This window comes from Colletotrichum costaricense (genome assembly GCF_030867565.1).
Source record: "Colletotrichum costaricense strain IMI 309622 chromosome Unknown Scaffold_29.1, whole genome shotgun sequence".
Classification (NCBI taxonomy): domain Eukaryota; kingdom Fungi; phylum Ascomycota; class Sordariomycetes; order Glomerellales; family Glomerellaceae; genus Colletotrichum; species Colletotrichum costaricense.
In genome coordinates this window covers 349,210-371,164 of record NW_026848258.1, presented here as the reverse complement: position 1 = coordinate 371,164, position 21,955 = coordinate 349,210, and the positions used below count along the sequence as shown (strand labels likewise).

At 54.2% G+C, this 21,955-nt stretch overlaps 4 protein-coding genes across 4 annotated transcripts; 3 read left to right on the top strand and 1 right to left on the bottom strand.

Moving 5' to 3' along the window:
- Nucleotides 1-659: 659 nt before the first annotated feature.
- On the top strand, nucleotides 660-1,823 carry CCOS01_16387 (uncharacterized protein; the record flags this gene model as incomplete). The annotated part of the gene is made up of 1 exon (XM_060464523.1): nucleotides 660-1,823. The coding sequence occupies one exon, from the start codon at nucleotides 660-662 to the stop codon at nucleotides 1,821-1,823; it is 1,164 nt and encodes a 387-aa protein (XP_060305019.1).
- A 3,717-nt stretch (nucleotides 1,824-5,540) lies between these two features.
- CCOS01_16386 (uncharacterized protein) lies at nucleotides 5,541-6,226 on the bottom strand (the record flags this gene model as incomplete). The annotated part of the gene is made up of 2 exons (XM_060464522.1): nucleotides 5,541-6,015; nucleotides 6,069-6,226. 2 exons carry the CDS (start codon nucleotides 6,224-6,226, stop codon nucleotides 5,541-5,543), a joined length of 633 nt encoding a protein of 210 aa, XP_060305018.1.
- An 8,143-nt stretch (nucleotides 6,227-14,369) lies between these two features.
- On the top strand, nucleotides 14,370-16,412 carry CCOS01_16385 (N2,N2-dimethylguanosine tRNA methyltransferase; the record flags this gene model as incomplete). The annotated part of the gene is made up of 1 exon (XM_060464521.1): nucleotides 14,370-16,412. One exon carries the CDS (start codon nucleotides 14,370-14,372, stop codon nucleotides 16,410-16,412), a length of 2,043 nt encoding a protein of 680 aa, XP_060305017.1.
- Nucleotides 16,413-17,773: 1,361 nt separating this feature from the next.
- CCOS01_16384 (diacylglycerol kinase catalytic domain-containing protein) lies at nucleotides 17,774-19,408 on the top strand (the record flags this gene model as incomplete). The annotated part of the gene is made up of 1 exon (XM_060464520.1): nucleotides 17,774-19,408. One exon carries the CDS (start codon nucleotides 17,774-17,776, stop codon nucleotides 19,406-19,408), a length of 1,635 nt encoding a protein of 544 aa, XP_060305016.1.
- Nucleotides 19,409-21,955: the final 2,547 nt, after the last annotated feature.

Here is a 21,955-nt window from a genome sequence, read left to right as displayed (position 1 = left end):
CTTCCTCTCCTGTCTCTTTTAAACCTATTGCCCCGTCCCTCCCTCCTTCCCCAACTTTTACTCTGTTCCTCTTTTTGGAAGAAAATTATTACGCCAACCTACTGTCATTGTCATCTCTCCCAGGACCAGCCAACTTACCCCGGGCCCCCCCACAATCCCCCCCCCCCCCCCCCCCCCCACCCAACCTTAGTCTTTTTTCCCCCCCCCCCCCCTCCCCCCCCCCACCCACCCCCCCTCACCCCCACCCCCCCCCCCCCCCCCCCCCCCCCCCCAAAAGCCGCCAAAGCTTTTTTTTTTTCACACACCCACCCACCACCACTGCCACTCAACCTCGCATAACTTATATATCCAGCCGACCTCCCACACCCATCTCATCCGCACTCTCTCGACTCCCTCATCCACGCCCACTTACCACACCACAAGCAACATACACCAACTCGGAACCGCACTCACGATACTCGAGTCCGGTTATACAATACATATCGACGACTATCATCGTCGACTACCGTTGGAAAGGACAGAATAGGAGAAAGGGTTCGACTACTCCCGCAAAGCGGCCCAGCTCTGGATTATCAGGGCAAATGGGCGATCACATGCAGCAGACACAACCATCTCCTTTCAACTTTTCAAGTTTACTCAACCCCGACAAAAACGACACAATGATGTCCGGTGATGCCATGGAAACTACGAGGCTTGGTCCTCTCAACGAGCTGAAGCCCAAGGGTCCTCTCCCCGGCCAGACCGCCGAGAACCCGAACGAGCTTCCGCGTCCCTACAAGTGCCCCTTGTGCGACAAGGCCTTCCACCGCCTTGAGCACCAGACGAGACACATCCGCACTCATACTGGAGAGAAGCCTCACGCTTGCCAGTACCCTGGCTGCAGCAAGAAGTTCTCTCGCTCAGACGAGCTCACCCGCCACTCAAGAATACACAGCAACCCTAACTCAAGGAGAGGCAAGAACCAGTACAACTCTGGTCCTCAGCCCCATTTGCCCCAGGATGGCATGATGGCTCCTCCTCCCGCACCCAAGACGATTCGTTCTGCGCCTACTTCGAGCTTGTCCTCGCCCAACGTCTCGCCGCCGCATTCGTTTTCTCAGTACGTCTTGCCCGCTCACCCGGGACACGGCAGCCCCTTTGGCCGCCAGATGCAGGGCCAGTCCAACATGGACATCTCTATCCTGGCAAAGGCTGCGAACCAGGTTGAGCGTGAGACGCTCACCGCACCGCCTTTCCACGGCTCTTCTGCCAGACATCACCCTTACTACTCTCACAGCCTGCACAACTCGCGCGGCCACCTCCCCTCTCTTTCGGCTTACCACATGTCGAGATCGCACTCCAACGATGAGCACAACGATGACCACTACGCTGGCTCTCGCCACGCAAAGCGATCTCGCCCCAACTCGCCCAACTCCACGGCACCATCCTCCCCTACCTTCTCCCACGACTCCTTGTCGCCTACTCCCGACCACACCCCTATCGCTACACCCGCTCACTCCCCGAGACTTCGTCCCATGGGCTACGAGCTGCCTTCTCTCCGTAATCTTTCCCTGCAGCACGCGGCACCTCCTGCTTTGGCTCCTCTCGAGCCTCACCTGGAGACTCCTTACTTGCCTCCCCCTCCCGCGCCTACCAGCGCCGGAACCCCCACTCGGAACGGTGCTTCTCTGGCAGACATTATCAGCCGGCCTGACGCCGGCAGAAAACTGCCAGTCCCCAAGATTGGTGTTCACCAGCTTCTGGACGGAAACGACGGTTTCCAGAGCGGCAGGAGTTCCACCACTGGCAGCGTTGCCGGCGGTGACCTCATGGATCGGATGTAACGGGAACGACAACCTTAAAGTGGCATGACCTGACGACCTGGGCAATAGACGGGATAGAAGAACAATGGCGTTTCCGGGTATTTTCGAATTGGCAGAGTTGGCCGACCACGACTTCTTTATCTAATCACCAAACAACAAACAAACCAAAGAATTCGATGGGCTCCTCTTTTGCAGTGGCGGCTACACTCAATCTTATAGACTCACTCCTACCTCGATGGACGAACAACCAGAGATCGGAAATACGACTGCACCCTCACCCCTCAACAACAACGAAAAGCAAAACTCATTTCTCTTGTGTCTTTTTTTCTCCTCTCTTTCTTGTGTGTGATGGATATAGGGATTTTGTGAGTGTGTGTGTGTGTATGAGAACGTCAACGGGTCGTTACAAAACCCGTCCTTTCTCATCTGTGTCACGGATTTGCTTGTATCGGCGATGGGACGGAGACAAACCAAGATATCAACCTATAGACGGCGGGAACAACTTTGGGCGGTGCACGCGAGAGGATTTTCTTCCTCTCTGGGCGGGTTTTTTGTTTTTTTAAAGCGCAGAGACAGCGCTAACACTCTGGTCTACTGGTTTTTTTTTATGTCTGGATTTTCTTTACGACGAACGTCGCCGCCTAGGCTGGCTGGACGAAAGCTTGTTTTCCTTGACAACTGTTCTTAGAAAGAGATTTACTCGATAAACCCTCGACAAACTCGAGGAGGAGAAATCCAAACAGATCTTCCCCCCCACACTTTCAACAGCGTTCCAACTCCTCGCCGTTTGATGTGATGAATCTAGTGACCTAAAACGGGACTCTATCTGCTTGTGTGTGTGTGTGTGTCTCAAACAGTGGACTGATTTGTCCCCCCCCCCCCCCTCGTGTTTGCAATTGTGATGTGTGCGAGGGTGCATCTGGGGTGTGACCAAGAAACACCCACCACCACCGATGATCGGAACCCGTGCCCAGGCGGCCGTTTGTTTCCCTCTCTCTCTCTCTCTCTCTTTTCCTTATGATGGGTTGGAAAGGGGGGGGAAAGGGAGGGTGTGGTGGACGGTTTTTGGTGGTGTCCGGGGTTCGCGGGCTGCTGCGCGGGCGTTTCCCTCCACCATCCCATCCCTCTCTTACTTTTCCCCCCGGGTCCCCCCCCCCCCCCACCCCACACACTTTAGAGAGAAGGTAGGTGCTAAGGGGTATGACGCCGTACGTAATCCGCGCAACTTTGCCCAGACGGGACTTTACAGAAATGGCAAGTTCAGAGTCAAAGTCGCTAAGCATCGTCTTTTCCCCCACAAACAGCTGCCAAACCACGAGAATGATACATCGAATAATCATGGAGGGGCCTCAAGCCACACAAGAGATTCGACCCTTTTGGGGGGGGGGGGGGGGGATAATTCAAAGGGGGTTTTTTTTTCTGGGGTTACGGTGGCGGACTGGGGAATCATTTCTGGGGAAGATGAGGCGCCTCTTTTGACCAAGGTTACCTCAAACTGGCGGCATGGTTCTGGGGGAATTGGAAAAAAAAAAAAGACAAACCAAAACCCTCTCTCCCTTCTCTCTCTCTCTCTCTCAACTCCTCTCAAGATCTTTTGTTTGCCCAGATCCGTACATCTACATGCCTTCCCCCACCGGAGTTTGTGGAACACTTTTGATGGGAATTTTCTCTCGGCTAGACTTTGAACAGCAACTGCGTGAGACAGGCGAGTTGCAAAGAAACGATGGGGGGGGGGGGGGGGATAACCTCCCCCCTTCTTCTGGTTTATTCAAGTACAGCTTTCGGTACACTCACACCCTTTTCACAAGGCAGGAAGTTCGGGTACTAAGTCTGAATACTATTTAATCTTGATCCCGCCTATTCCGCAGGGCTCGGTTGTGTTTGTTTCCCCAGGGTGTTGCGTACGTGCCTGTATCTCTGCGCGGGTATGCGCGGGTGGGTGTCATCGAAAGGGCCAACGCAACAACACAACTTTCTGTTCTCTTGTCAAACTTGTCATTACCTGACCTAAAGCGAGTATAGATGGCGTAAACAGGTAACAACTTTACGTACGGATACTCACTCCCCCCCCCCCCCCCCCCCCCTCCCACCACACAACCACACCACCCCGTGACACCACGCCAAAAGCCAAACCATCTTCCCCCCCCAACCCCCCCCCCCCCCCCCCCCCGCCCTTGCTAACCAACATTAAGCCCTGTGAGGCAGAACCCTTCATAAAAAAAAAAACCAAGGCACAGATGGGATCTTCCAGCCCCCCAGCCCCATCTACAATTCCAGCCCCAGCTTTCCAACTCCATTCGTAAGAACACAAGAAAAAAACTGTAGGGGATGTGTATTTTTCAACGTTTTAGTTGGTGTTATTTGTCCCATTCAGGCCCTATCTTTCACCCATTTTCCTTGGCACCATGTCGTTCCATGGCTGGGGTTGGTGGGCTCTTGGGCGGTTAACTGACACATGCATACACACGCCCCCGTCGAGGTAGGAGACACCAGTCAACTTTCCATACCTACCTACCCCTTTGGATCGTCGTCTGCACTGAACGGGGGGCTTGTCACTTTGAAGCGGATAGACACGGATACATTGATCAAATCGTATCCGCAATCTGCAGTTTGTTAACCTGCAGGCTGGCTGCATCCAGCATTTTCCCATCTTTCTGCCTGCCGGATTCACTCCAAGCGCGCGTTTTCCCCGGACTCTGAGCCACCACAAAAAAAAAAAAAAAAAAAAAAAAAAAAAAAGGGCCTAGGATTGTACTGCTCAATCGTTCGACATCGTCATCAATAGTGACAATGCCTAGGTGGTCCGCCTTTCCCCCCGACTCATGAACGCTAGTAGATCCTGATCGACCGAGACCCGTGGAGATTAAAAAGATAGGGCAATATGGGGGCGTTATAGAAATCTCGACCAAGACGTGACTTGACTTGAGAGAACGGGGCACGCGAGACCCCATCCTGCCAGTCACCTACGTCAAGATGGGTTGGAAGGAAGGGAAAAGGGTAGGAAGCAAGAACCACTTTCTCTGCTTGTGTCGTGCCATATCTCGGCCAAATCCCCCCCATGCCAACTTGCACGAACATTTCGATAAACCTGATGGAATGATGCGCTGGTGTGGAGTTTCGGGGCAGGTGCAAGAGTCAGTTCCCCTGAAGGCCCAAGGACCCCTCCAGCAAAAGTCAACAACCCTTTCTCATGCCGCACCCCTCCTCCGGCTCTCGAGCTCTCTTCCCTACCATTCTGTCCCTCCTCGCCAGGGATTCAGGAGAGTGAAAAAAGGTCTGGAACGGACGGCATTACGTATTTCTCTGGGGGATGATATCACACCCGGCCCCACTGTCCCTGGCATGAAGGCGTTGCGTTGGCACCAACTCTGACACTTTGCCTCGTTTCCGTGGGGAAAGAAGAAAAGCCAGAAGAAAATTGTTTGACAACTCCATAGGATCTTCGTGGCCGGAAGGATGGAGTTTTTTTTTTTGTTTCCTCCCCCCTCCCCGACTAGCGCCCTGTGTATATCAGATCATTGCGACGACACAAGCAAAATGTTGTCGGCCAAGAATAGCATCATCCGGAGCCTGCGGATGCTGTTCTGTGCAACGGAGGGGCTAAAAGGGGGCGCGGCCAAGACAGTGACATTCAAAAATTCCCTGAGTGTTCCCCAGTTTCAAACGGAGGTCGGTGAATGATGACTCAGGAAATGTCACTGTCATTTTCCCCGTACTATGGCGGGGGGATGGTGTGGGTTAGCTTTCTGGGGATGGTTGCTTTTTGCCCTTGCCGTATCCCATTTTCGGCCACCAAGGGGTGGTGGGCTCGGTAGTTGGGTGGCGAGATGCTGTTGGGCCAGGAACGCAACTCGTAAACTCTTCCGACTCATCGAAATTCAGCTTCTTTGGTTTGTGCGCCGAGAGCAGCAGCAGCAGCAAAAGCCACCAAACAATGTTTCTTGCACAAGTCGGACTGCCAGATTGCGTTGCGGTTCCTTGCCGTCCCCTTCCTCGCACGATGACAACTCCGGCCTGATTATCATGCCACAAGGTTTTGGGCTGAATCGTTGAATGCCGCCCACTTGTTGTCGGATTCACGAGTGAGTCAAGGCACATGCAAACTGCCAGTCCTTTTCTCCCTGTCGCAGCTGAGGCGGCGCGCGAACCACCTCGCCAGCTAGAGTCTTTGAGCCAGGTCCGGTGTACTGTGTAGGTCGCATTTACGAGAAGACTCGTCACATGTGAGAGCGTCAGCCATGGCTTGCTCACCGGGTATTGGCATACCAGCCCTTATTCGCAAGTCCTGGCGCATCACCACTTCCGACGCCGTAAAGCAGTCCTGTAAGTATGGTTTCGGACGCGGTGCAACGTTGGCGTTTAGCCGTCGCGATGTGTCCTGTAGAGCGGCCTCGAGGAGGCGTCCACCGAGCGCAGGGCGGCATTGCGATGAGGGCCGCAATAGCGGTAGTCCGTCCGCTGCAGCTCAATGGTGTTATCTTCGGTATCAGCTACTGGAAACCTATCCAAGGCAACGCGTTTCTGTTGTGTCTCTTCTGAGCGCCTCCAAATGGCTGCCTCGATGCGCACGACTCTTGTCTGTGCCTGTTTCTCTAAACAGAAAATCAAGGCCACGCATGCGTGGTTTACCTGCCTATTTCCTCACCGCCATAACATTATGAAGCGATAGGTCGATCTGGACACACACTGGCACACGAGATGGTGTGGTAGATGCAGGCTTCTCCCACAGAGGGTGAGAGGATAGACTATACGGTACGTACAGCCTATGAGAATGGGCGTGGTAATTTCTGAAAAATCGATCGCCAAAGCCACGAAGCAAGTTGCAAGAGAAGTGGAGACCGGGGGAGTCTGGGGGAGAGCGGCATGGCGTCTTTGGCCTACTTGGAAGGCGTTCCGATTCGAAGAGCCCTGAGATGGAATTGCTTTTCGAGACAGCGCATGCGGGCGAGGCCGCCCTTCAAAGGATTGTGCACTGTCGCCTGCCGTGTAAGTTCAAGCGGCCAATGCTCCCGGGGAAGGGCGGAAGATTGGCTGGTGCGGGAGAGAAGAGACGAGACATGACGCGGATATCCAGGTGAATGCTGACATTTGAACAATCGAGTAAATGAGATGTGTCCAGTCGTTGGGAATAAACCTGGGTTGCTTGGCTTGTGACAATGCTGGCTAGATAGTTTGCTTTCTAAGTGACGGCCCGACGCTCATATTGCGCCCCCGAGAAGGATGAGAAAGTCAAAGAGAGTGAGCACTGCTCGGTGGTACACCGGTATCTGTTTGTTTGACTTCAGGAGCCAGGTCCTTTGCTCGATGAGCTCGTCGAAACATGATCTCGGAGTTGAGACACCCTCGCGGGGCGCTTAGACAAAAGGACAGATACTCTTTCCTCTTGATCGTTCCGCCTGACGCTGAACCAAGGACTGGGGTTATGGTGTGATGGCGCTAATCTGCGCTTCCAACAGACCACATGCGCTAACTTCCTGGACAAGAAGGCCAGCTGAGATGGGAAGTTGTCTGGTTCTTGACTTGGCAAAGCCTCCCGGGTTATGAGAAGAGGGTGTCGCAATTTGTCGCGGTTGCAGGGAGACGCAAGCCAGGCTGACCAAAGTGTGGGGGGATCTGGTTCGAATCTCGTCGATGAGGCGTGTAAACGAAGCAAAGAAGATAGGAGATGCTGCGCCTGTCCGATGACCTCCAAGGAGCGCATGACTTGGTTCCCTCTTTACTTCGATATGTCATCGCTAGTGATGTAGGCGCCGCTCACGCCTGTTCCCGCAAGCAAACGTCGTGCTCTCTCCGGTTTCCGGGGGTTGCTGAAGACTACATTCCGATTGCGCCCGAAGTTGTTCTTATCGTAACTCCGAAGGACGTGGCTGGGCCTCATCTCGCTTTCTTCGGCATTAGCCATCATCGTATGGCACACCACACCCTCTTCAAGCGGCGCGGGCAGGCTGGTGTGTCGGGTTTGTGTGAGCCCCCCACGAGATGCCCCACGAAATTTACCCCGGTATCTAAAGCGCGTTTTGACGTCGTTTTATGGAGTTGTGGGGGAAAAGGCGTGCTCTCATGCAACCTTGTTGGGACAGCCGGAATCTTGCGCCAGAATGGGCGATAAGCAACCAGATCCATCCATGGATCTCTTCAATGACGCAGCCGCCCCATCCAAGTTATCCCAGAGGATAACACGGAGTCAAGACTTCTCTGAAGAATATCATATGTATCCGTACGCCCAGCTCTTGTCCTCTTGGCCTCTCCCACAGGCTTAACCGTAGTTTCGTACCGTGGCCTCGGCCCTGTTTGCTGACAGGCCAGCATGCCCCGTGTCAATCAGACTCTCCCGCTGTGTGTCAGCGAGCCAGGGCTTCGGTATGCCGATGACAGGCTGACAGTAAAATCAGGACCATCCCTGGATTGAGGCGAAGCTGAAGCCTGTCCCGTCCCATCCGATCAATATCCGTGCCGTCAATCCGCGGGATTGGAAACCAACATAGTTGATATCCTCGCACCAAACAAGCGTACGGATAGTCTTTGGGACTTGGGATGCTTGGTGCCACGGTGCCTTGGTGAAGGTTTCGCCCGCAACTCCCGCTTCATCTAGTAATTTGTCGGACCTGTTTCCCTGTCCGACCAGCCGTGACTGGTTAGTATGATGACTTTTTCCCGCTGTTGGCGTAGCTACGAGTCTATCAGCACGCCATGACTATTGACAACGCAAAATCGGGTTGTATCTCGGCATCTCTCTCGGGCACCATGCATCCGCTGTGCTTCGGGAGCTCGACGTAGACGCACGCTCCGGCTGAAGTTATGGTGCGACGGATCGGCAGGATGAACTGGCGCTTTTGTGCTCTGCAGTGTACCGGTTTTCCGTAGATATGTCAAGTTGTCACTCGCACGCTCTAAATACCACCCAACGCCCTAGAGCCCATTGCCTATTGTTTTGGCGTTGTGTTGCTGCCGCAAGATTGATAGATCAGCATACCCCATCGTGGATTCCAACCTGCTCAATAACTTCAATCCTGCGGGCGAGGTGCAAATTGCCTAGCTGAGTGTGGGGGAGAGTCGTGGCATGTTTGAGATTGATTGCCCAAGAAACGTCTGGGGAATCGGGGATTTGACAACCTTCTGAAGTCCCTAATGATGCCAATTTGGCGCAACGCATAGTCTTTTGACGATTCTAGGTTTGACGCCTAATTAGCGACTAGGACTATGGCGAATATTTCACCGTTGCCCAAGGCGGTTGCAGATAACGACGGCCAGCGACGGCCAAGCACTACCATGGTGTAAAGCAAGCGTTGAAGGTCGCGGAATGGTCTCTCCAACGAGAACGTAGCGGAGGGTTGATCCTCCGAGACGGACCACGGGTCCGAAGACTTAAGACCCCCATTGAGACACCTTGGAGGATGTGTGGTCTGCGCATATCAGCTGTCCAGGCGTCGTTGGGCCAAGGGACGTAATCCTCCGCCATGGGGAGTTGACGCAAGAGGTCTCCTGTCTATCGTCATCAGTCATTCAGAAACCCCCAGATAAGAGCTATGCAACAAGGAGTTGGTTGTTGCGACGCATCAATTGGCCATGTCTCGAAGAGTTGCTGACATCAGACACTAGGCAGCTCAACCTGTAGATATGGGGAGCCAGCAGGAGACGATGTGATTGGAGCGCCAGTTTGGCAACGGGTAGTGACAGGCGGCGCGTTGAGGTGGTTTGGTCCTCGGATTGGCGGCCGCTGTATCTAAACTTTGGCAAAGCAAAGGGCAAATCGGCCGTTCCAGGCCAAGGAACCCCCCCGCATCCTGCTCAGTCGCGCGAGCCAGGTTCTAATTACCCCGGCGATACCATTGACAAGCCTCATGCGACGAGGTGCTGGTACTCGGTAGTGTACGAACAATTGGGTGCTAGTTCTCTCAGCCAAACGTGGTAGGCGGGTAAATGTGCAGCGAGCGGAGAAGCGGGACGAAGAGTTGGTTCGATGCCGGCTGAGAAGGATTGAGAAAAGTGTGCTTTGGTGTACGTAGCCTGTAGGGAGATGGGGACTGATTCTTGATCGAGAACAAAGTTAGAAGGGACACAGACCGTGACAGACGAGAGGCCAGGAATAGATGAAATGGCGAGACACGGGGGGAGAAGCGGAACAGTATCCGAATAGTCGATTTCTGGCATTCTCAGATTCAACCCCTTGCAGGCCGTCAAGGCTGCCGAGATGCACAAGCAGTTTGTGTTTCATTGTGCTCAGGGGCGGTTTGCTTGCTTCCCGTGCGTGCATGATTCCGTCGCCGGATATCTACACAGTAGGGATTGCGGGCGAGAGTGTTGAGACCCTGAATGGAGTCGAGAAGAAGACGATGCAACGTCGAGGCCCGGACCCCAGAGAAACACCATGGCTGGACTGTGTTTCCGCTTTGGGCAATCCGAATCAGGTGGGGGAGAGCCTTCCATGAGGCTATGGGCCCTTGATGAATGAGCAGAGATAGGCAAGGAGCTCCCGAATATCTCCTCGGTCTGGAGACTGGCGATACCGCGGTGGTTCGGTGGAAGCCGAATCAGGAGAAACGGAGGGCAATTTCCGTCAATCAGCAACGGCGAAAGGCGCCAGGCCTGTGGTACCGTCTTTTTACGGCAGCCCCGGTCCGTTCTGGGGGAATGGGCTGGGGAAAGCAGGGAGCAGAGGGGGAGACCTGGAGGGGGGAGGAAGGCACGACGGGATTGACAAGGGGAGGGGCGTGTGGAGGATGGGGGGAAGGTGCAGCTGTTGGAAGAGGTAGCAGGCGCGGCAGGATCTGGGAGCCTCCTCTGACGCCGGACGGGTCTGACCTTATCTGTGGGGAAACATCGAAAGATGCTCCCCAAGCGGGCCAGGGCGGGTCCTGGCCTGAGGGTGAGCCGGTGAGGTGGTGACTGCCCCGATCATTGATGCGCCCAGAGGGAGGCAATGGCTTCTTTCCTTCCATTTTCCCATTCCTGCCCGGTTTGCATCTGTGGGCCGAATCCCGGCTCCTGGTCCCATTGACCTCCGGATTGTCACCTCGACTTCCAAGCTTCTCTCTTCATTCCTGGTATCACGATTCACACCCCTCGATCCCCTTCCGAGCAATCGCCAAACCCCTTCAGGCCTATCTCCCGCGCCCCAGCTTTCTGTCAATGATTTTCGGCTTGCGGCATGGGTATCCAAGATGGCGAAACTGGTAGGGGACTCTTGATGGGAATACCCGCCGATTCACTCCACTTCCTCTTCTTCCTCTCGGTGCTTCCTCTTGCCTAATCCGACCTAGATTCTCTCACTCTTCTCGGCCTTACTTGACATTACACAGTACATTCGTTCCAAGAGCCCCGTAGCACTACAGAAAGCCCGCACTACCGCTAGAAAAGACCCTGCAAATCGCTGTCGCCATCGCCGAATGGCTTGGCTATCGCAAATGCAGTCTATGGAGTAGACTACTCTGGATTTGCATTCGCACATCAAGACTCAAATGAATTCAGCCGAAAAAAGGGCCTCCCATCGCCCAGATGGAGAGCGCGCCAATGGAACAGCAGCACCTGTGCTTATCACCGCAAAACAGCTTTCAAGTGCCTGGGCCCTGGATGGCGGTTGAAACTCCCTCCCCTGGCCTTTAATGCCTTCCTCCATGGACACTTTTGCCGCCTCAATCAGAACTTGTGCCCCCCACCGGCGCCTCGGTGTGCCTTCAGCCGCTACTACTCACCGTCCCATCCGGTCCCTGACCTGCGTCGATACGAGCCGAGATGCGTGGGTACCATGCCCTCGATGCGAGGGCCAATCCAGAGTGCATGGCATGTCACCCTGCCCAATTTGGTTCGCATCTCGTGCCGTAGAAGTTCGTTTGCTCGCTCTCGGGGGCTTTGATATCCTCATAGAGATTCACACGGGGTACCCGACATGCGTTGATGCGCTTGACAGACTGTCCAGGCCATACAATGGTGGTGCCTTGCGTGTGTACGCACCGCTCTCTGGAGACATCAGCTTGGCAATGCGGCCCGTCTGTATCAGCGAACAATGTCTGCCGGGTATAGTTTGATAGATACCATGGTGATGCTATGCTTACAGTTTCGTGTAGTCACAATGCACGGCAAGATCCAGCTTCCTACCATCGATCGCCTGCATTGCCGTCGTGATCTTCCCCGCAAGCCAAGCATCTCTCGCTACATTTGAGCCGATAGTATTATACAACAAAAGTATATCCTTCATATAGTTCATCCAGATTTGCCCGCCGGTTCCCATATTCTCTCACCGACCCCTCCACCCCGAGCAATCTTCAAACCAGCCAACTACAAGTCCGGCCAAAGGAGCCTCATCCGCCGCTGTACGTTGGGTATCATCGGTCTTCTCCACGATCTTGGGATCTGTCTTCTCCGGATGCCGGTCCGGAATCCGGCTACTCTTTCGTGCGGGGGGCTAGTCTGCGCCTCTTTTCCCCAATATCATGTCGTGCAGGTACATTATTTACATGGAATTACGGCCCGAGGAAAGCGTTGGTCTTGATACCGGCTAAGAAGCCCGTCGGTGGATGTGTTTGGCTTCACCGAGTGTGAGGAAACCTCGTCACCGAAACATAAGTCTTCGATATAACCGGCTAATCGGTGGCTTGGGGCGGGACCGACCATGTAACCATGCAGAACACACTCTCAAGAACGGTTGCCGATTTACCTTGCTCAGTAAATAGTGTGGTGGCGTGGAGATTTGACTGATTGGCGATTGAGGCCTCAAGGAGTAGTGTAAGAAAGTAAGGGATAAGGCTCAATATCTAAAGATGCAGATATGTCTAGACATTTTATGCCTTGAATCTAACTCCAGTTCACTCACTGTTTGGGTCATGCATGACCAGCTATCCCACATGCATTTTCAATCGACTGCTACCACGGTCATGGAGAAGCATATACGCATTTGCCCTCCCAATACTGGCAGCTATCAAAGACCACTTTCTGCTCATCACACATGACCCTGAAGGCCCAGCCGAAAGCTGGGGAATGGTCCTCGACGCACTAAACTACAGACTATCAACGGCACTGTATGAACCATGAATACGTCTTTGAAATATCCATGACGATCGTCTGCCGGTGCCTTTCCGCTCCGTATGTTTTCCGGATTCAGTCGCTCTAGACATGCTCTCTCTTCAGGTAATTTGCTTTGCCTATGAAACTCTGGTCCGCCCCTCGTCAGAGATTATACTTGTGGCGTGTTCTCCTTGGAGGGTTTGATGCTCTTGCGCACATGATCCTTATCTGCCTCCATTCTATGAGGCATGGCGTAGCTGCAAGGGCAGTACTACCTAGGCTGGATAGAAGCTCTCTGATGGTCTCGTTCCTGATCGTGTCTGAAATGCGGCTGGGAAGTAAAGTATGGCCGAGTAGAAGTGAGAACAAGCAAAGTTTATCACAGCAAAAATAAGACCAAGGATTCTTCTGGTTTCACTGAGGTGGACTTTTGTTTTTGGAGATTATCCGGACAGTACTTAACTTCACCGTTAGACGAGAGTAAACGGCGGAGCAAGAGAGCGAGTAGACAACTCAATCAACTCCTGGCCATAAAATCTCACAATATGGCATCAAAATGTCACTCAATCAACTCGTAATGAATACTTGGGCTAGAAGTAGTCCTACAGACTCTGAGGAAAGTGTCCATGAAAGTCATCCAAGAATGATTGACGAAAGAGCTAACAGACACATCTTTTGAGATTGATACACGATCATGGCAATGTTTATGATTCAATGATCTAAAGCTCCTATACGCCTGCACTTCTCACAACGCAATCCTGAGTGAGGTATTCAGAGACATCTGGCAACCGATGACACGAGAATTGGTGTAGGCTTACAACTAGGCATCTGCTAAAGGTACTACTAAGTTGAACTCATCAAACTTGGAGAAAGCTACGACAAAGCGTAAGAAGCACTATTCGAGTTGAATTGGGCCAGTCTCTCAGCAAAGGGTAATGTATTGAGATGTCTCGACGGCACCTATTGGCATTTCCAACTTGAGGGCTCGGCAGAGCTCGGTCTGAGAAGAGCCGAGCACTGCATAAAACGTACAATGCCAACCGAGTCAAAAGCTACAGAACAAAATATAACCCGGTCATGCTCGGAATGAATAATTCACAAACAGTCGTTGATCGACAATAGTACATTACACAGCTTCTGGTTGACTTTCAATTCTTCAAGCCAACATTCATGGAGCCATGGGAGAGAGCAAGCAAGGTTAAGCTTGTCGCCGATGACTCACCGCCTTTGGCAGAATGATTGGACCCACTGAAATTTCTCTCGCCGACCAGCGACGGCGTGCGACTTGAATGAGCCGAATCGACAAAGGCAGACCCAAAATTTTGAACCATCTCATATGACTGCATGTTGAACTCATTTCTTCAACGAGCTACACGCCAAGGCACACGCGCTGCGAGCCGCCAATTCTGTACACTACCCTTGGCTTTACGCCTCCAATCACTTCGATTGACGGAACCTTCATCAGCCGCCTCTCTCACTCGCGCAGCGTACAGAGGCAGTGCGCCGCCACTCATCAGATTCTGCAGCAGCTGTCCAACTACCAAAAGCGGTGAAATTACCGTCAAAATGAGCGGAGACGAGCAGATCTTCACCTACGATGGCAAGGACTACAAGGGCGTGACCGAGGGCAAGGCCACGATCCTGGTCCCCGCGGAGGTCAACGACAAGAAGGGCCAGCAGGTGTTCTACAACCCCATCCAGCAGTTCAACCGAGACCTGTCCGCGCTGGCCATCAGAGTGTACGGCGAGGAGGTCGTCGAGAGGAAGGCTGCGCAGGCCGCCAAGGCAGCCGAGGCCGCTGCCAAGCGCAGGGACAAGAAGAGACGGCGCGCGGCTGCGGACGAGGGCGGGAACCGGCCGGCCAAGGTGCAGGTTACGGACGACGGTAAGGCCGCTGAGGTCACCAACGGCGGGGAGCCGCAACCCGAGAATGGCGTCAATGGCACTGGCGCCGAGGCCGAGGTGCCCGCAACAGTCACGGAAGCCAAGGAGGGCCAGGCCGAGGGTGAAGACGCAAAGGCCGTGCCAGAGAAGGAGTCGGCGCCGCCTCGCTTTACCATCCTGGACGCCCTGTCTGCCTCCGGTCTTCGCGCGTTGCGTTACTCTCACGAGCTGCCTTTTGTGACGTCAGTGACCGCCAACGACCTGACCAAGAGTGCGATTGAGTCAATCAAATTGAACATGAAGCACAACGGTCTGGAGGACAAGATTGTGACGAGCCACGACGATGCGATTGCTCACATGTACCGGCGCATCGCAGACGACTTGTCGAACAGGGACCGGTTCGGTAACCCCAGCAAAGAGAACAAGTACGACGCCATCGACCTGGACCCGTACGGAACGGCCGCGCCCTTCCTGGATGCCGCCGTGCAGGCCGTCAGAGACGATGGTGGTCTGCTTGCCGTCACCTGCACCGACGGCAGTCACTGGGCAGGCCACTGCTACGCCGAGAAGTGCTTCTCCTTGTACGGAGGCGCACCCGTCAAGGGCCTTCACTCGCACGAAGTTGGCATCCGCCTGATTCTTCACGCCTTGGCGAGCGCCGGATCAAAGTATGGTCTCACCATTGAGCCGCAGTTGTCCCTCTCCATTGACTTTTACTGCCGAGTCTTTGTCAAGGTCCGCAAGTCCAAGGACGCGGTCAACTACCAGGGCGGCAAGACGATGATCATGTACAACTGCCCCGGGTGCTCGGCTTGGGAGACGCAGCCCATGGTCCGGACGCGCGCCGCGCCCAAGAAGAAGGAGGGTTACTTTTACAAGCACGGGCTGTCCCAGGGACCTCCTACCGACTCGCACTGCAGACACTGCGGCTCAAAGATGCACATCGCAGGACCCATGTACAGCGGCCCCTTGCACAATGCCGAGTTCATCCAGCGTATTCTCGACGTCTTACCGACGGTCGACAAGAACGTGTACCAGACGACGTCCAGAATCGAGGGCATGCTCCAGACAGCCCTCGAAGAGTATCTCCCGGGCCCGGAGCCTGCAGAAGATCTCGACCCCAAGGATAAGGAGCTGGCGAGGGTGGACCACTACCCTTTCTTCGTCATGCCCTCGCGGTTGGCCGGTACCTTGAGCACGCAGCAGCCGCCGGACGACATGTTCAGGGGTGCTCTCAAGCACCTCGGCTACCGCGTCACCCGAAGCCATTGCCGGCCCGGAAGTGTCAAGACGGATGCGCCGTGGGATACGATTTGGTTCGTTATGCAGGAGTGGGTTCGCCGAAAGGCGCCGGTGCGCACGGAAAAGATCAACTCGCAGATGCCGGCGTATAAGCTACTGGGCCTGGACAAGACGGATATGGCAGCCAACGGGAACGCCACGGAGGTCAAGGAGGCTGATGCCCCGGTAGAGGTGGTCGAGGTGGAGGAGAAGGAGGAGGAGGTTACTAACAAGGAGGAGGAAAAGACGGCGGATGTCGAGATGAAGGACGGACCGGAAGACAAGGCCGAAGAGAAGCTGTCCGAGGAGGCGCTGCGCAAGACGCTCGTGTTCGACGAGAACCTCGCCAAGCTCGGCAAGCGCAGGGAGCAGAGAAAGTTGGTCAGATACCAGATGAACCCGCGGGAGAACTGGGGGCCCATGACGAGGGCGAAGGGCGCGTGATCGGACGGTACACAGCAGGAAGAAGAAAAGCAAAGTCGACTTTAGCCGAGATGAAGCATTACCAAAGTTTTATCAACACTTGAAGCCGTACAATGTGAGGTAAACGGTCACCATTTTTTTCGTCTGTTCGAGAGGCTGCAGACTGACGCGACTTCGTCCTAGATATCTGTATGTCTGCAACCTGACCCAGCCTCCTCGCCTTTGGTAGTTATGCGCCTTTCATTTGCACCTGCTTGGACAATCAATGCAACGATGTCATCTCCCGGGCATTTCTTCCTGTCCGTGGTCTCATTCGTCCCTTCTCGGACGGGCTTCTTCGCATCGAGGTGGCGGTCGCGCAAACCGCCAACACCGCGACCAAGCATAGGCGCCAAATCGCGCCCTCTAAACCTCAAGTTGCAATCCTTGCGGTGGGATGGCCGAGTGGTCTAAGGCGACAGATTTAAGCTTAGTCAGCAACTCTGTTACTCGTGAGAGTGCGCGGGTTCGAACCCCGCTCCCATCATTTTGTCTTTTTGTGACATGTGTTTGAATTTGCGGGGTGTTGGCGATTGTTTTTGTGCATTAAATAAGTGCGCAATTGGGTGACTGGGCCGAATTGGCTGTGTTATCAGTAACTTAAGGTCAGGAAAGGTAAAAAGCCGGCCTGTGCAACATGGTGCGGGCGGCGTTTCGGGGGTCGATTGGTCGGTCTTCCGGATGGTGGCAGCGGTTCGGGCAGCCACCCGGCCCCGGCTGGCTTGGCTGCTGGACTCGCTACCACAGGCGCTGTTTTCTGGGTGCTTTTGGTACCCCGCCGCCCTCCCTTTCGCCGGGGTGACTACCTTAGGTAGCTTGATGAGGTGCGTCTGGTATCACTTGCAGAAATAACGCAATCGCTGGGTCTATGGCATATCTCCCACAAACTCATCCACAGCACCAGCCACAGGTTTGCAAGAGGCGATTTGTAAGTGAGGTGTGTGTCTCAACGCCAGGTAGGAGGGCAACACGCACGCTTACTATTCATCGCTAACCGGGGTTTTGGGATAGGATTGCCCACGCTTGCGGTGCCAGTGCATCCGGGCTTACTCCCAAGGTACTAAATAACCTACGCATCTCACTGCGTTGTAGAGGAGGAGGTACTCTTACGGCCACCTGCCTGAAGAGGATTCGTCTCGTTTTTTGGTCCATCAGTGCTTTCCTCAGTCCCTGGTGGCTAGCTGCCTGCTTGCACCTTCAAGTGTTGATAAACCTCGCATCAACGTCACCCGTATATCGCTATATTCAAACAGCTGGCAAAGGGGTTTCGAGGTGACAGACCTACACACTTTCTAGCCCAAGATTTTCGAATCAACTCTTTTCTTTCGAGATCGAGGACCAACATGAGCAACGTGGACGGCGCCGAGCCTTTGGGCGTGCCCCGCGCTCACGGTTTCGTGCCCCGCCACGCCCGCGATGCCGCCTTCACCGACGGCAAACTCACCTTCACCACGCAAAGCGGCAGTGAGTCCGCTCGCCCGGAGGAGATAGTCTTCATCATTCCCGCGAGAAGCGATCCGGGCTCGGGTCCTATCATCTGCTTTCTCAAAGAAGACCCCGAGGCCAAGGAATCCCCTTATCAGCTCGACATCATCCTGCTCGTGGAGAGCCAACTGCCTGCCGAGCTCACCAGCCGCGGCCTCCTGCTCCCACAGCTTCCGGATCATCTCACGCCCAGGCCGGAAAGCCACGACGTACACTTTGTCGTCTCGACTAAGTCTGGTTTGGGTCACGCGCCAAAGTTCTGGGACGGCGTCGTTCGGCCTCTGATCCTGCTTGCCGGCCAAAACACGACGTCTGGAGATTTGGCATCTACTCTCTCTCCAGACGGACTATCGGCCGCCCATGGCCTGCCTTCCAGCTTCAATGTCCTGATAACGGAAGACGCCGACAGCGTTCGCAAATTCGCAAAGGAGAGGTGGGCCGCCAGACAGGCCACCTCGAGCTCCGCCTCCTCACCCCGGGCCGAGACCATCGTTCTCCTCAGCGGCGACGGCGGCGTCGTCGACCTCTTGAACGGGTGCGAGGAGGAGGAGGAGGAAGAGGAGGGGAAGAAGGAAGCAGGATCATCCACCGCCACCACGACACTACCGACTCTCGCCCTTCTACCCCTCGGCACGGGCAACGCCTGCTTCCACTCCCTCCACAAGCCCCTCTACGTCGAGAAGGGGCCATCACACATGGTTCTCGGCCTCCGCACCCTCTTCTTCGGCACCTCGCGCCCACTACCTAGTTTCCGCGCCTCCTTCTCCCCCGGCGCCCGTCTCATCTCTTACACGGCCGACCCGGGCCCGCACGCGCCCCCAAGCGAGAGCGAGGGCGGTAGCGATGGTCACGGTGACGAAGAGACGGCGCTCTCCCGCCACGACACGAGCGTCGACCATCTCTTCGGCGCCATCGTCGCCAGCTACGGTTTCCACGCCCAGCTGGTCTGGGAGAGCGACACGCCCGAGTACCGCAAACACGGTGACAAGCGCTTCGGCATGGTGGCGCAGGAGCTGCTCAAGGAAAGCCACGCGTACGTCGCCACAGTCGAGGTGCGGTCCCCGGGGGCGGCGAGGGGAGAGCAGAGGTGGAGGCGCGTGGAGCGCGAGAGGTTCGGGTACGCCCTCGCGGCCATGGTGTCGAACCTGGAAAAGACGTTCACGATCGCGCCGGATAGCGGGCCGTTGCGGGGCAGGCTGAAGTTGGTGCATTTCGGGGCCGTGGGCGGGGAGAAGACGATGGAGATCATGATGGCTGCGTATAAGGAGGGTGCCCACGTGGGTATGAAGTGGACGGATGCGGAGGGGAGGGAGGATTATCTCGGGTACGAGGACGCGGAGGAGGTTCGGGTTACGATTGGGGAGTCGGATCCGCGGTGGCGGAAGGTGTGTGTTGACGGGACGATTGTTGAGATTCCTGAGGGCGGGTGGATGGCTGTTGAGACGCTGGGGAGGCCGCTTTTTGGGATTCTTGCAGATCGGTCAGTGGTGTAGGTAGGCTGGTAGATGAGGAAGGGACACGTTTGAGAGAGTGTTTGATGTGACTGATGTGGTGACGGGGCAAGATATCTGTGGTGATAATGACTCGGCGTTTCCTTACGAATTATACAAGACGATAGATGGACTAGCTTTCGGTAGTCTTCAAGCTATTGAGACTTTTTGTTAATGACAGCAATTCTTCCAATCTGGAGAGGCCTTTGGAGCATCTTGATCTCCCTATCGCTGGTCCTTTGACATGCTATCAATGCCTGCACCTGAAATGCGCCGGCTGATATTGGTCACATCCCGAATACGAACAAGCTATAGAGCTGATGTTCTAGAACCTGCACACGAATTCACAACTCTCAACAAGGTAAGCAACTTCTCCTCCCTCCCACTCGGCCCATGCTCTGCGGGAAGGGGGGACGCCTACTGCGCAGGCTGCAATGGCTTGCTTACACGCTGACAAGCCAGGAGACTCGGATTTTGGTACAGCAATATATGTTCGAATACCAACGCCGCTTCTGCTCTTGAAAACCCCCCGGTTTCAAGACAATGTAGTGTACAAAGGTTGATTTCCCCCGGAGAACTGAAAACCAGACCGGCGCTGAAGAACTGTCTCGGTTGACAAATCCTTGAGAAAGCGTGGGAGGATGTGTCGTTCTACACGCCGGCACGGGCAACTGAGGCGAGTTTTGCGGCCGTCTCGACACAAAGGGCGAAAGGGGACGAGGATCAGTCCTCAAAAGCAAAACGAACGACCTCAATTTACAGTTGTCTTTGTAAGGGGTTCGTTCATTGTTCACGCTGAGGTATATGTATCTTGAAAGGGACATCAACGTATGACAATATGTATTCATGCTCGAGCGTTGGATACACACATGGCAGCACTTCTCAACATCTAGAAGTGAAATAAGTCCGTAAAGACTTCAGAGTATGAGACTGCTGTAAGTTCTCAGTCATGGCACAAGAACCTGGAACCCAGTTACATTGGTCGCTGAGTAGGACTCGAGCAATATGTAGTTAAATGCGGCCAGGTTCCTAAATCGAGGTACCTAGCAAGTAGAGATTACAAACTTCTTGCATAGTAATACCTTTTTTCAGATCATGATTCGTATGAGAGATCCTCTCATGTTTGAGCAGACAAGCCACAGGTGAGTCGGCACCAGCTCCGTGACGTTAGAATTACACGAATATGATGAGCAAATTACAAGCGCCGGTGTCCCAACAAACTCACAGCGTATTTGCTTGATCTCTAAAGCTCTCTAAATCGATTACGAGGTTGCACCAAAGACGATTGTAGACTATCCTGCAGGATATAGTCAAGGGGCGTTTGTGAATAGCAAGTCTCTACTCCCCCCTCGGACTGGCTCACAGGAAAGACCAGGAACACAAACGCCGACGGAAATGGATACTTTCATCCCACGTTTATCATGCCATTAAGTAATACTGTGTAGTCATATCAAGGCAACGAGGTGAGAGACTTTAGAGGTCCCAGTGTCAGTAAGACCAATCTCAACACCCGTGGTACATCATCACCAGCAATTCGTAGACGTCAATTGATGAAGGATCTTCTCTCTAAGTTGTGCCTAGGCTTTTCGGTTCATGTGGTCAACAATACTGAGCTCGAGACATTCTCACACATCCAGTCAGAGGGCATGAGGAACATCAGCTACAGCGATTTCTGGACTAAAAGACCCGTGAATGTGCGGATGTAGTCCAAATTGCAGCTCGCCGAGACTTGATCAGTCTCCTCAACGCCCCTAGTGCTAAACAGATTATCAACTGTCGTATAGCAGGCTCTGTTAAGCATCGACAGCCGGTCATCGTGCATATCTTGCTCAAGAAGGTCTACTTCCTTGAGGTTCCTGATCATACGCAGAGCTCTCAGTCCTTGTAAAGATCTCGGCTTGGGCTCTGATCTCTCGTCTTCCCAGATTGATGCTCTGCACTCAATGAGGCAGCAGCAGCAGCAGCAGCAGTAAGAAATCAAACACTAGTCAAGTTGCTCCCCTCCCTTTGTCAACTAGGTACCATCGTGGATGCCTCGACGAATCGTGTCTGTACCATTTCCCTTTCCAAATCTCGTCTAGCCTCTTAGTAAGAATCGCTGGAGTGTCAAACAAAGTTCTTGCTGAGTTGAGACACAAGATTCGAGAACATCATGCAATGTGCTGATACTTTTCCTTTCTTTTCGCCGTGGCGGCGTCATAAACGTATGTGTCGCCCAATCCACAAATGTGTTTTGATCGTCCAGCTGACATGCATTGGCCGTGATCTTCCTGGGGTTGCAGTGACGAGAGAGTTATTGAGGGCCGTGACAATCTCTCGATCGCGTGAGCCGTGATGAGACGTCTTCCTAGGAGAAGATTTGGCAATTGCCTGGCTTTTCCATTCTGTCAATCGATATCGAGGAAGATAAGTAGCCGTCAAGCCTCCCGGCCGGATCAGGCAAGCACATGTTACTGCGATATCTAACTCGATGGCGTGGGGGGGACGGAACCCATACATGGATGTTGAGATACCTGTACATCTATAGGTTTTCCTGGAGACTTTGAAATA